Here is a 15,957-nt window from a genome sequence, read left to right on the forward strand (position 1 = left end):
ACATGCGGATTTTCAAAGAGTTCTCTGATAGGATGGGTAATGACAAAGCTAATCGAACCTCCTACACTTGCGTTTATTCATGCCAAGGACGTAAGGATCCTTGGCATGAATAAACTAGTCAAAGAAAATTGCTGGAGTTTTTACAAAATTATATGTTCTGGTACGAGCGTCGCTCGTGTGTGCGACCCAATGTGGGTGGTAGTACACAGATCGTATAATATATTGTAGTCAGTATCGATGTCGTCAGAAACTTGAACTTAAAATCTGTTGGAAGAAATTGAAAACGGAATCTGTGACTCTAAGACTTTCTTCTTTACAGCACACTCTCAAGTTGTATGTAGTAAGTATTAAAAGAGTCAAATTCTAAATGTGACTCTCAAGACTTGTTTTGTTAGCACCGTGAGTTGTCTACGCCTGTGTACAACCTTAAACAATAATTACAAATTTCAGAAAATAATATATAGATGAATCAACAAAATCTTAGAATAAAAGCAATCTTTAAACTTTTTTTTTTATTGCTTATTGCAGTTTCATTAAAATGGCACTATTATTTCCATGAGGATTCCTTCGTAAAAAAGACGAAAAATTGGAATTTTTCATGTTGGAAGGAAATTTTTGCTGCATTCGTGCCTCGAGTATTATACTGTGTGATACATTGTCTCTAATATTTGTAAAAACATTTTCTCTGTATTTTTTAACATGTGCAAAATTTTTTTTTTATATGTAGCTTGACCAGATACACTTCCTTAATATAGTTCATCATATCAGAATTACCAAAAATGTAACCAAATGATAAGCCAAAAAAAAAAAAAAAAAAACGAAAAAATATACACACGCATTTATCATTTAACATTTAGGGAAGCAAGGTATGTATATTAATTATTATTAATATTTAGATGAACCAAATACAAAGACAAGTATATCTACAAAATAATGAACTAATCTCGAGCTTATGAAAAAAAGTCGCCCAGCCAGAGATAAAACCAGAAATGTAACGTGAAAATACCGAAGGGTTGGGAGGTAATGAAGCTCATCGTCTTTCACGGTATATACGTCAGCTCCTTTATTAGTCGATATTGTGGTCATAGTTATTTTTGAGATCCATCGTGGTATCATGCGCGCAACAGTAGCGTCAGGCGGATGCGTATCGCGTTTCGCTCTGACAATCGGAGCGTTGAGAAACCGTATGGGTAATGTATACGTGTACTATATGTGCTGTAGGAAAATAACTTGGATTGCTGCTGTTTTTCGTGCTCGCAAGCCTTAACGTGATCGCTGGGCTCTTATGGCACTCGTATGTATTGTTAGCCGTGATTAGTTATTTTTTTTTGCCTTCAAATAAATTGATAATCCTTTGACAACGCTGAACTTGGTGTACTGTTTTATTTTCGAGGTATTTTTCGATGGTTACTCTTTTATTTTTGTGAAATCGGACATTTATTTGAAATATGGAACGTTCAGAGGTGAATAATTGATTTAATATTATACAATAATGTAGCTTTGATCTCGGTGTTTTTATAAACAATTAGTTCAGAAATTTTTTTTCTTAAATTCAATGACACTATTTTTTCTCTCAAACCTGAATTTGCTGTTTCTGTTACTACAACTGCACCACTAAAAAAGATTTAGCAAATGATCTATCAATGGCTGATACCAAGTTGGGTCCACCACACTTTATCCAAGCTTGGGACTGGTAGTATGTACTAAAAAATGCATGCATGTAATACCCGTTGACTTATTTTTGGTGCTTTGCATTGTTTATGAACTCCTGTCTGAATGGATTTCAAACGTTCCTACAAAGATAAATTAATTCTGCTTGGAAGTATTGAACAGGTTATTTTTGTTTCTATTTGTAGATTCTGGGGCACAATAGGAATCAAGTCATCGGTGGAGCGATCACTTGGGTCAGTTGGATTTAAAAAAGATACAAATGATAATTTTAAAAAATCACTTATTTTACATTATTTATCTTTGTACTCTATACGGAGATCAGAATTTTAGATTTTGAGTTATCTATCCTGTGCTAGACGAAAACAACATCCACATGTTATTTTTTTAGGAAGACTTTGTATTAAATACTAAGGTCAGTTTTTCACATTTGGATTTGAAAAAGACAAAGCATTTTTTATATAAAGACATTTTTTTATTAAAATAAAAAAAAGGTTACTTGAGGCATCAAGCTTGCAAAAAAATTTGTGAATTATAGCATAACTTGAAAACAAAATAATATGCAATAATATACATATTAATGTGTGTACGACTGTTTGTCATTAATCAGAAAACTTTTTCCTTGTTTACTAGCAAATATTTGTAAACCTTCTAAAGCCATGTGAGATATACAGAAACAGAATAGAAATTTGGCAAAGTTTGCGAATTATCAACGCCAGGATGCTCCAAAACTCCTTTAAATATTAACAGTATCTTGAATTGTTGTTGTCGGCAGGTCACGTTGTTTTAGGTAAATACAGACTATTTTTGATACATGAGTTTAAATGTCATTGACTGTATTTCATGAAAGTGGTCTTGAAGAAGTTATTCGGATTAGATTTTCAAATGACCATAGGTTTTTTCAATGCTGCACACTCTTTTTAATGTTTATAAAATCCAAATGTAAAAATTTATAATTTCATTAACGTCTTACTTTTCACCAACACAAACAAGTATAAAGTATGTATTTGAACAACAAACATTCAATTTGCGATATTACATTGCACCGATGTATATACGTATATCCGAATCATCTACTCTCCAGCTCAATACAATTGACAATAGGATTCAATGACCAAGACTGTGGGATTAAGTCATCAAATCATTTGGAATTTAATTTGATTGCTCTTCCATCAACTGAACCATATAATTTACCTGAAATTTTTTAAATAATATACTTCCCATACATGTAATGGGCCATTGTTCTTGGAGACAGTGTACAGAAATTAATACTTACTGCCGATTTATAGGGATGCTCTACTTTCAGAGACGATCCTCAATTTGTTTCTCAATTCAGTCATTGATCCAACTATTAACCAAATACTCATTTCTAAACTGCACCACCCAAAGCAAACACATCCCCGCCAACCCTGCCAATCGCAAACAATAGCAACGGCCGATACATCGGCAGTGAACGTTGTTTGTTTTTCCCACACCTGCTTTTGTATCGCTATACAACTTCACATGGTATTTCTACACACGTGAGCCAATAATCTCCCGCTCGCGTGATAAATCACTTCGGCAATTGATCAGCATACCGGTACAGGAAACACCCATTGCCGGGTAACCCGTGCATGCTCGCTTGCTCCAGACACACGCACACCGGAGGCAAGGACAGTTGCCCGATCGCGAGAGAAAGAAGCTAAAATAAAAGGAGATACACGTACCGTAAGATGCTGGGCCCCTCTGACGTAGAGAAAGGTGCGCTGACCTCCTTTTTCCGGAGTCCTCCTCCTCCTCCTCCTCCCGGGGTTTTATATACACACGCGATCGATATAATTACTCCGCGAGCGGCGGCGCTTAGAGCGCGCATTAACCTCACGGGAATTGGGATCGCGCCAATCGCACACGTGTACTTGCGCGCACACGTATATGCACGTGCGACGGAGGAAAGGGAAGAGAGGCGCCTCGGGATAATTCGGCGCACCTTGTGCGAGAACCGGAGAAAGTCATTTCTCCTTTCCGCCTAGCCCATCTTGTATCAGCGGGGGGCTTCGGATTCTGTAACGTCCTAGTTTTTTTTTTTTTTTTTTTTTTTTTTTTTTCCATTGCTCGTCCGTACCATGCGTGTGTGTAAGGACGGTGTTTGCTTTCTGTGTAATGAATATACGTCCATTAGCTCGGCTGCCGGGAGTTGCATGGTTGTGCTGCGTCGATCGGTATAGGGTTATGGGCATTCGATACCCTCCGTGGGTTTGTTGGAGAGGGAAGCAGCAGGATGATTTTTTTCTTCTTCTTTTTTATCATCGATTGTTGAGAGTGAGCGTGAAATCGGGAGAAATTTGGTGAAGGTTGTTTGGCTTCTTTTTTTTTTTTTTTTTTCGAACACGAAAGTTTTGAGTATGTTTCATCTGTGGGTATGAGAAACTGAAACTGGGTTAGCAAGGATCTATGGTTTTGTAAGAGAAAAAAAAAAAATAATCGGCAGTAAAAGTGATAGGTTATATATTTTTAATTAGAGAAATCGGTATTCTTGCTTTGCTATTGTTAGAATTGGAGTTGAAGGAATTTCTCCACGTTTGATGCCGTAAGGTGTTTATGAGGGTTTCTATTGCTTGCTCGATAGGGTTGTAAAGTATTCTAGTGCCTACCTATTATTTGGTGATGAGTATGGTTGTTGTTTATTTACTTTCGGTTCTTTTATATGGTAGGTATTAAAAATTACTTACATTTTTTTCTTGCAAACCAACTGTTGAGGAGAGTTTTCAACAATATCCAGATTTGTATGGAAACTAGGGAGATTGTCCTATTTGGACTTTGTAATAATAGGATAATGATCTTTGTGTCAATGTTGGAGGATTTAATTGAGATTTTAAACGTCTTTACTAAGTTTCGATGTATAGGGGCTTAATCGTAAATAACTACATCTAAGTTAATTGAAAGTCCTTGACGGGTCTTTGACCGAAGGTTAATCAAATTTCCTTTTTTTCAATAAGAAGTGGCAACTATAAACTTTTTTAAGCCCAACCAAAGTAGTCAAATGACTTATAAGACCAAAAAAATTAAATAACATCTAATTTTTTTTAATACTACACTCTACAAGACTTTAAAAATGTTAAGGTCTCTCTTCGTTTAAAAGTTGCTTTGAATTGAAAAATTCAAGATTAAAAAGAAAAAAAAATCTTTGTGTGATACATACATGCAATCCAACAAACTGTATTTTAATATATCGTAAAGTACAGAATCGTGTCACATGACATTACAAATCACACGTGTTTCCTGAATGTCTCCTTATACTTTTTCGCGAATTTCTCGCTTTCACATTGAAAAAAGAAAAAAAAAGTATGGACCACATCCAATAAATGAGCTGTACCGGAGAGAACCCAAGAGATTAAAAGCAAGTTTTTTGATTAAAATAAAAGCAAGAGAGAGTGAAAAATATTCAAGCCCGAAAAAAAATCATGCGTGTTACTTTTACTTGTCCCGGAATGAATGAAAGAAAGAGTATGTACATCGGGAGAAAGGATACAGTCTCGAGGTCTCAACCTCCTTTTCGTCGGTCCGGTCACGCCCAAATGGGCAATGGTTTTTACATTTTCTAAATGGATATATCGACAGTCATTGCACTATGAGCATAAGCTATGAAACATGTGCTCCATCGACCAATTACTGCCAGATGTTCTGGAAAGGATAAAGAAATGAATGGATACGGAGTTTTCTTTGCTTTTCTATTTTATCTGTGCGAAACTTGAGGGTATTGCCCGATCCGTCGTGTAACTCCGGGCGGCGTTTGATTAACGTTAAAAAAGAACCGATTGGGCAAAGTTTTTCGTTTCGATCGTTATGTTTTGCTTCTCTACTCGAATCGTTTATATGTGATTTGAATAAATAAATGAACATTCAATTAGCACTAATTTAAAATAGGAAAACGCGTGATTGGTTCTCAAAATTATTCAAATGATATCAGTTACAAATAAATAAACTGTAAACATTTTACGAATTCATAATAGTTTTTTTCTATGATGAATAACAAGTAAAATAATAATTAACAATAATGTATAAATAAAACATAAAAATTATAGTATACATAATAATAAATAATTAATAAATAAACAATTTGACTAACAAAGAAAATCTAATAAAACAAAAAAATTTAATAACGCAAAAATCAATGGGACTGCTAAGTTTATTTTTAAATCATCAACCAAAATAATTTTTAGATTTTTTAGAAATTTAAATGGCGAAAACAAGAAAAAAATCCCGTTTACTTTAATTTTTGTTCATGTCCATTCTGCTATCTAATCACTATGGTGTTGATTAGATGATTCGTAATCATTCTAAAAAGATAATATGTTTTTGTTCAGCTGTTTCTGGAATTATGGAAACTAATTTTTTTTTTTTAATTATAACCCAAAAATTACAGATCACTCAATCTAAGAGTCCCAATAAAATTAAAATTATTTCTGGAATTAATATTAAATTTTAATTAAATGAAAAATTATCACTAAAAAATTTATCAAGGTACTTTTTTGCTAACTTTAAATTGTTTCGTCCCAACACAACTGAAAAGGTATTAAAAAACTGTTATTTGTGTACTAGATTCTTATATTCATAGTTAGAACTATTTGGTATCAAAATTGTTATTGAGGTATATTCTATAAAATAAATTTATTGTTTTTTTCTTATAACCATTGAAAAAATTATCATTTGCAGAATGTGTCTAAAGTACCATTTTTGTTTTTATTTAATTTCAAACGATATCGCAATGCCACTCATACATCAAGAAACGTTTTCCGATTATCCGAAGACTGCTTAAACTTTTCACCTTTCTATTTTCTATTGCACAATGTGTCCATTCGAATTCCATTACTATGTAAGGCTCTTGTGTAACTTCACTTTCTGCCACTTCTCCATCAATAGACGCAAGTCTCGAAAATATCAAAAGAATCGTCACTCACACGCTGATGGGTATTAGCCTTTCAACTTTCTACACCTTCTCACATTCCACACAGGACGTAAAGAAAAAGCAATTCTCGAAAACAAACAAAATTTCAAGAAGAGGAATCCAGCTTGACGACGTTGCGTAAGCAGAAACTCTTTCGTTTTCTCGGTATCATTTATTTTTTATGGTAATTTTTGTAGGTCTAACTGCCAAATAAGAGCGTCTTGTATTTTTATCAGAGACAAAAGTGTGGCCATCCATAAATCTTCATTTTTTTTACAAAATAAATTTTGCAACTATTATAGGGATGATGCGGGTAATCCCTGCTGTGTAAACATTTGTGTGTTCTGTATAAACATGTACGAACATAAGCATGTAAGTATACCGTCTCAAAAAGTATAATTTAGCTTGAGTTAAAGTGCAATGCATATTTTTGTGCTTGTATCATAAAAACTAGCAAGTTTTATTTTAGAATAGAATTTATCAGCTCTTAGACTGCAGATGTCAGAGAAAAGTTATTTTGTTTCTCAAAAAAAAAAAAAAAAAAAAAAAATAAATAAATAACATAAAAAATAAATAATCAATACTAGTAGTACTACAAAAAACAGCCCATTCTTCACAAAGTTCTTCAAAGTTTGCGTCAATGATGCTGGAACTTGCAAACACATTAATGAAATTGGTTAAATTTTGAACTAATTTAACAATTAGAATTTAAGTCAATACTTTGAAAATGCTATATATATTCCGTCTTTGTTACATCCGTCCTGATATACGCCAATCCGACTTGGACTCCATTATTGGTTTACTGGTCGTGTTGTCTAGAGGCCATACAACATAGATTTCTTAGAATAATGGCTTTCCGTATTAGTAAACCTGTAAACTTTTCTGATCCTAATTACTTCCTTATAGCGAAGGACTAAATATTTACTTGCTTCAATCCGTCAGAGATATTAATGATCTGAAAAAATGGGAACAGTTTATTGACTCGTAGAGAAAGTTGTTGATGACAAAACCTTTTTGAATTAATTTTACAAGTCAATGGTTATCTTATTGACTTTATCAAAATTTCAGGGATAACACAATGGCAAAGAAAATTTTATTGAAAAAATCAATCCCCTACTTTTACCATTTATAAAAAATAGGGAGTAAATTATAAAAAAATTATAAGATCATGTGACTGAGACTTTTTTCTACTTCCCATTGGAATTTTGTTCGTACATAAAATATGATTTTTTTTTTTTAAATTTAAATTGTGAATTGACTTGTACAATATTCGATTATTCCTAGTTGTTTCCGACTTAAAAGGTTTACCTATTGTGTAAACGAAACGTCGTCAATTTGTAACTAACAAAGTATATTCCTATCTAGTGCGAATATTACTTTCATATTCCATAATTGTTAAATTTCTCAATTTTGTGACTACTACGAAACTATTGACGAAAAATATACATGTATAACATATAAACGTTAGTAAAAATGTAGAAGAAACCGTGAAAAATGGCAATATCGCCTTTAAGTATATAACAATTGTGTGAGTATCGAAAAAATGGCATCGACGGGTGTGCAAGCTTATAACAGAAAAATGCAGATGCTTAACAAGCTATTTACAGCAAGACATTGTCACCACATGCCAATCGCCAACAAGAAAATTATTGCTTCAGTGACGAGATTGCCAAACACTATCAACGATCAACGTGGAGGATGATGGCTTAGTCACGAATATATCTAAGTACTGCATGCGAAGGAGGCGTAGTCGATAAATAAGCTTGTTTCCTGGTCGCACGTGCATAAGTATAGCTTCCGCGTCGCGTAACCGGTTCTCTTGCTAACAGGTCTTCCGATGTGTAAATTAAAATCTGAAGGTGGAAAGCAGGCTCACCGCCGGCAGGAGAGATTTTTTACGCACGTGATTCTTGACGAGTGGAATCTTTGAAGAGAAAGTTGATGTTTTTTTGCATTTTTCTTTTTTCTCATTTGCGCCGTTACGTTCGTCGAAGAACAAGGTGATCTGATAATAGGAAATGAGGATAAATATGTGTTTAAATTTTGGAAGGAGTTTCGAAATTTTGAGATGTACCTATTACAAGGGCACTACATGTTTGAAAAGTTTCCGAAGTTTATAGTACTATTCTTAAAGTGCCTATACCATAAAGAACAATTAAACGCATTGCCTAATTGTTAGTTACTGTGAAAGATTGTTTCTATTAAATTCAGTGATGTTGCCTTTTTTCATTCAATGGATTCTGTCTTTCAATTTACGCAAGTATTTCAATTAGTAAGGGGATGCGGATTTCAAATTTAAGATTATGTTTGTACGTTTATAGATGTGCGAGTTTCATAGGGAAAAATTAGACTGTTAACATAGAGGATGATCGTGTTGTGGGTTAAATTAATCGGATCAGGGAATTCATGTCAAGTAATTTCTTCAGATCTCCATCTAACGCGCTCGCGCTTTAACGCCGTTTAATAAATATTGAGTAAGAACGCGCACGCATGCTCATTCCGTACTTTCCTTTTGCAAATGAGGACAAGAATACTTTAGATTTTTTTTCTCTTATTGCGGGTTTTCACTAGTAATGATGAGGTAGTGCGGATGTGGGTTTAGAACTAAAAAAATAGTTTTTCAAATATTAAAAAAAATGTTTATTGTTCTTTTTAAGAGTTCTGTAGCTGACTGAAACTATTTTTAAAAATGTTGTAAAAATACCTTGAAATATCACAAGGCAAAAATCATGTGGTTTACAACACCATACGAATATCAGAAACTATGATTTTTCAAAAGTTCTAATTTAGAAGTCTGCAAGTTTAAAAAGCATTACCCGTCAAGAGTTTTTAAAAGCTCAAAATATGTAAAGCTCTATAACATATATGAACTTGATTATTTTAAGGACGTTCGGTAGAGATAGAATCCTGTGATGAATCTTTTTGAAATTTTAACCAGACGTTCTTTCTAAAGAACCAGACGTTTTTTCTAAATTTAAATAACCGGATTACTGAAAAAAATTTTTAATGGTTACGAAATATTTTAAAAAAATTTATAAATATTTACTGAATATTTATAAAATATATTTAATGTTCATAAAATATTTCAAACAATTTTAAAATACTCTCAAAATTTCTAACTCAATTTTTAAGTCTTTAAAAAATTTTTAAATAATAAAATATTTCTCAAAATTTACAAAAATATTTAAAAAATTTTTTTAATGTATATTGAATCATTAAAAAATAATTTTAAATGTTACCAAAACTAAAAAAAATATTTTTAATGTTAACAGAATAATTAAAATATTGTTTAATGTTCACTTTGTTATTAAGAAACATTTTCTAATTTTCACATGATTATCTTAAAATATCTTTAAAAATTTATGAATTATTTTTTTAACAATGTTCACTGTTTACAAAACATTGAAAAAAAATTTTTTTTTAACATCGGCAACTATACTTAAATAATTAAAAATTATCAAAAAATGTTTTTAAATTCCTATTTTGTGTTTTGAAAATTTTTCTAATTTTTACATATTGATTTCTAAATATCCCTTAATATTAAAAAAACTTTTATCAAAACTGTTTTTCATTTTAACCAAGTAATTTAAATATTTTTTAAAGCTTAAGAAATTATCAAAAAGATTTTTTAATATCTAATAAATGTTTCAAAAATATTTTTAATGTTAAAAAACTATTTAAAAATATTTTATAATATTTATTAAATGTCTTAAAATTTTTTTTTAATGTTTAAAAAATTATTAAATTTTTTTTTTATTTTTCACACAATAATTTTAAAATGTTTAAAATTTTCACAAATAAGTTTTTAAAGAATGATAGCTGCTTACAAAATAATTTTAACAATATTTTGAAATCTTTTTAACTATTGTTAAAAAAATTACAAATTATTGAAAAATATTTTTTAATCTTACTTCATACATATAAAATGTTTTTAATTTTTACATATTGTTTTCTCATTATTCCTTCACGTTATTAATATCACAGAATTACTTAAAATGATTATAAATGTTCATGAATTATTATTTAAATGTTTACTTCTTATAAAAAATATTCATGATATTTATTAATAAAATTTAACTATTTTTTATTGAGAACAAATTAAACAAAATGTTTTTAATGCCTGTTTAGAATTCGTATAATGTTTTTAATGGTTATGTATTTTTTTTAAGTAGTACAAGCGCTGAAAAACGTTTTCAAAATTTTTTTAAAATTTTACGCTGTATTTTGAAAGTGTATCAGGCACATAAAAAAAAATTTTTTTGTTACAAACAATTGTAAAAGTATTATTCAATCATAAAAAATTATTTTGAAAATGTATAATAATATTTAAAAAATATTTATAATATATATTTGAGTGCTTAGAAAATATTAAAAACAATTTTTAAATGCTCACAAAGTTTTTAAGATTATGAAAAATTTTTGAAAAATATTTTTAAAATATTTCCTAATGCCTGAAAAATTATTCCAAAATGTATATCGATATTTACAAAATTAACTATTAAAAAATAATTCTTACTATTGAAAAAATTGTTTTTAAATATTATTTATGTTCCTATAATTATGTTCAATGCTTATGAATTTTGATAAATTATTTTTAAATAAGGTTGACTGCTTAAAAAATACTTTTAAAATATTCTGTAATATTTGTAACTATTTTTAAATGATTAAAAATATAGAAAAAAATTTTAATTCTTTTTAAAAATTTGTATAATGTTTTTAATATTTAAGTATTGTTTTTAAGTATTATAACTATTCACAAACATTTTCAAAACATTTTTAGATTTTTACACCGTATTTTGGAAATGTATGTCAATGTTCACGGCACGCAAAAATTTTTTTTTTTAATTTTTAAAATAATGATTAATCCACACAAATGATTAAAAAAAATGTATAATCATGTTTATGAAACATTTATAATACATATTTAAGTACCTAAAAAATATTACAAACAATAATTTTTAAAAGCTTACAAAGTATTTAAAACAGTATTCAAAACTATGAAAAATGTTTCCTAATGCTAAAAAAATTTTTTAGAAATATATTTTAATATTTACAAAAATAATTATTAAAAAATAATTTTTGATAGTGAAAAATTATTTTTAAATATTTTTTTTCTTCACAGAACTAGTTACAATGCTTAGGAATTTTTACAAATTATTTAAAAATAATGTTTACTGCTTAAAAAATACTTTAAAAAATATTTTTTACATATTTTTAACTACTTTGAAATGATTTGTTAATTTAAAAAAAAATTACTAAATCTCTCATAAATATTTTAAAATGTTATTTGTGTTTGCCTATTGTTATCTTAGTATTTCGAATGTAAATTTGTACAAAGTATTTTTAAAATATATGTACTTGTTCCCGAAATATTTTTAAATTATTTTTAAATTAAAAAAAATTGTTTTTAATGTTTTAAAAACGTTTTTAATTGTTTTAAAAAAATTTTTAACTGCTTTTAGTGTTTGCATAATGCTTTCTAAACATTTCAAATGCTTACAAAATATTCAAAAAATGTTTTTAATTATTTACAAAATTTTTAAAAAATTTTTATCGATATGCATGACATATTTATAAAATATTTATGAATTCTTACAAAATATTTTTAATAGAATATTAGAGTTATTTTTAAAGAGTATTAAAGGTATGCCAAACATTAAAAAAATGTTTTTCAATGTTAACGAAATGTTTTCTGATTGTTTACAACATACTAGTTTCATTACTTCATGAAACCTTTTGTTGTAAAAAAACTTGAACAACTCTATGAGTATAGTGCATACATCAGAATTTTGTCGTACTCTTGAAAAGAAGTGCAAGAAATATTTCTCTATTCAGAAAGTATGTCTAAACGAAACTTTTTTAACCAGTAGTGTACTAATATCGAGTGTCTAGCATTTTTCGTAAAGTAATGTATTTGCTAATCAGTGTGTCATAAGCAAGAGGTATTTTTTCACCGATGCACAAAAAAGCCTTTTATGGATTTTCTATGAATATCTAACTTTTATGGATTTTCAAGCCTACAATTCATTTGCATGATGTACTAAACACGTTATAAAGGAATTACCTACGCACCTAAAATGGTCAACAACATTAAGTAACAAGAAAAACACACACACGCGCATAGCCACAGGGTTGCAATAAAAAGTCCGCAAACGTCACACTTCCTCATTCGCCCAAATAAACATCAGCATCCCTTTTAAAGAGCAAGCGAGCGTAGGCGCGCCTCTCGGATTCTCCACAATTACGAGAGCAGAATAAACGAGACTCAGTTTAGCGCCCGTCACTTTCTTACAAGTCCGTATACCCACTGACTCGCTCCATGGCACGCGAGAGAAAATTTCCGGCTTCTGTACCTGCTCCTTCTGCAATATGCCGAGAAACAGCAGCACGGTATTTTCGTGCCGATCGGTCAATTAGAAAATCTCCGTAAGCCAGTGCATACGCATGGGCGTGTATTATTCGCCAGTATTACAAGTCTGCGAGATTTTCAGTTCGTTAGACGAACGGTCGCAGTCTACATCTTTCTGAGAGTGTATTACACGAGATGGGCTAATGGTGTCTCAATGATAATGACTGCCTGCTTGATGTATACAACCTGGTGTGCCAATTTTTTTGCAGTTTTGGTGTTTTTGATCTTGTTCCCAAGGCTGCCAGAGCGTGTTCTTTTTTTTTTTTTTTTTTTTTTTTTTTACTTTTTCTTACACAAGAAGCGCAAAATGATGTTTTTTTTTGGCTGTTGAAAAGCTTATCTGTAATTGTTAAGTAAAATAGTATCTGGCGATAGTTAGAGTGTAAATAACCAATTTTTATACTTCTGTATTTATTTGCTGAACCAATTTATGTTGAAAGTGTCAAATTGCGTAATTACGGTCATGTAGAAGAATCACGCAATAAACGCGTCAAATGAGCCATTCCACAAAAAATTTGTAACTACAAGTTCCCGGAAGTTGGAAAACGTTGTTTCATTAGGGTACGTCTACAGGAATACCGATACTTTTTCTCCTTATCTCTGCAGAAATATGAGAAAAGTTGCAAACATGCAGTAAAATCAAGTTTATTACTCAAGTAAGGAGTCCAATTACAGCATTAACAAAACTAATGCTTAGATAATGTTCAGCTACATTTTTTAGAGATTCGTAAAACATTATTGATCGTAAAGATAAAAAATAAAAAATTTAGTCTAGAACGCTTTTTGGACCAGATTTATGTTGTTTGAAATGTTAGTATGATGGTGCTTGGAATAAAGATCTTTTTTTATCCCATTGGATTCGTAATGCAGGTCATTTAAAAATATCGAATACGTTTTTTTTATTTTTTATATGAATGAAAATTGACAACGATAAAGTACGTTCTCAAAGTAATGCATAAAAGTGTCAAGGGGCAATAATATCGTCACTATTGATTACCAAAAAAGACATCGTGACTAAATTTAGAAACAAAGAAAAAAAAAATTGTTTAAATATTCCATGGAGGTAAATTCTTAGTACCTTTTGAAGAGCTAATAATTATGATCTCATTGAACTTCTCCTATTAAAGGAAAATGACAAAAGATGTATTTAAAATTCTCATTCATTTACACGTTTAATAATCGTACGATGATTATCCTTTTGTTTCAGATTGTACAAAAAACACTAATATGGGTGGTGTGTATCGGGATCCTGAGTGGGACGCAGGCTGAAAACGACAGATGGTCACGCCAGATTACAAACAGCGAGTGGATTCCACTCGCGAATCCTCGTGGCAGCCATAAAATCCAGAACGCCGTGCCCGTAGCACCGCCAGTAGCTCCTGCAGCTCCAGCAACTCCTGCTCTAGCTGACAGTAGTGTACAATCAGCCGCTCCCATGCCCGCGGTGTCTTTTCCACCGGCTTTGCAGCAACAATATCAGGATCAGCTGCTGCAATTACAAAAGACTCAGGAGAGCATTCAGAGGCTTTTGATGCTACAACAGCAACTCAAGGCCCAGCAGCAACTATTACAGGTAATTTTCTTTTTTGTTTTTTTTTCTTTGTTTTTATAAGGGAACTACATCGCAGTATACGCTCTAAGTATTTGAAAGCCATTTAAAAGATATGAAAATATTTTAAAGTCACCAAAAGTTTTTCATATTCCTAGATATTTTTTTAAGTATTTCAAATTCTTTTCACACTGAGAATGATTTTAAAGTCACTAGATTACTTAAAATAACTTTAAAGTCGTTGCATGACTTTAAACGACTTAAAATAAATTTGAAATTAGCGATGGTCTAAAGTTTTTCTAAATTATTGTAAAATGCTTAAAAAATTTCCGAGGCTTTTAAAATATCTTTATCATTTTAAATTAATTTAAATCCACTGGGAAATATTCAATGGCTTTGATGATGTAATATTTTCTATACTTGGATATCAAATTTAACATTGAATTATTATTGGTTTCAAATACATAAGTTTTCTTTGAAAAAAAATCTATCGTAAAGAATTATAGTCCGAAAATTTTTTTTGCTTGTCATCCACCTATTTTGTTACATGCAGAGATCAATGTTTCAATTAAATTTTCAAGAAGTAATGTAAATGCTAGTAATCATAACTAAATTATAATCTGACGTACAAAAAATTTCCCAGTCGCATGCTTACCAGCCAAACACTTTTGGAAGTCCAGCGAGTGAGAAACAGGCGCTTCATCAGAGCACGATCGTAAATCTCCAAACGCTGCCGGAATTGGCGCCGGAGGTCCTAGTACCACCCGTGCCCTCCTCTGACGCTCTACCTCCAGTATTTCGAGCTCAAAACTTCCACTTAGCCGAGCCCGGACTTAAGCACAAGCCAAACGGCCCATTCAACGTTGCGAATTCAGCTGCCACTAGTTCTGAACAAGATTACCGACAAGCTCACGATGAATCGATATTACGGAACCGACCCCAAGGGGACGCCGCTAAGGATTACAGCTTGAAGCAGCCGAAAAATCGTTACGAGGGTGCTTCGCACAGGCAAAAGGAGGAGCCCTCTCATGTGAATTTCGTGACTCCGTCGACGAGTGCCGACGAGCAGGAAGAGGTAATTCGCAGCCAAGTTTCTTCTTACTTTTTTCTTTTTTCTCTCGAATTTTATGCTTCTTTTCAAAGTGTCGTTTAAACTATGACAATGTACAAGTCCGCACATTTTCTTATTACCTTTTGTCACGAATATATGATGAAAATTTTTTTTTTTTTAACAATTTGTTGAACTTGATTTTTTTTATGAGTATATGCTGAGTACATTCATTAAACAATTATTCTTGAGGATACTTGTATGTATTACATTAGTAGGAAGCGACTTTTGAATAATTTGTCCACTTGATTACAAATATTGGCGTCTAAGAAATTTTTCAAAGCGTAATGAATTGAGGA

At 31.0% G+C, this 15,957-nt stretch overlaps 1 protein-coding gene across 1 annotated transcript in view; it reads left to right on the plus strand.

The window, feature by feature from the left end:
* The window catches only part of LOC106643972 (uncharacterized), a 41,109-nt gene that overhangs the window by 13,768 nt on the left and 11,384 nt on the right, over positions 1–15,957 (plus strand). Inside the window, exons 2-3 of the mRNA XM_089589092.1 lie at positions 14,209–14,574; positions 15,194–15,625. Coding sequence (XP_089445218.1) covers positions 14,209–14,574; positions 15,194–15,625 — 798 coding nt within the window. The remainder of the gene's footprint in view (positions 1–14,208; positions 14,575–15,193; positions 15,626–15,957) is intronic.

This window comes from Copidosoma floridanum, unplaced genomic scaffold (assembly GCF_036245765.1).
Source record: "Copidosoma floridanum isolate Cflo_tuat_1 unplaced genomic scaffold, Cflo_Japanese_pri ptg000007l, whole genome shotgun sequence".
Taxonomy (NCBI): domain Eukaryota; kingdom Metazoa; phylum Arthropoda; class Insecta; order Hymenoptera; family Encyrtidae; genus Copidosoma; species Copidosoma floridanum.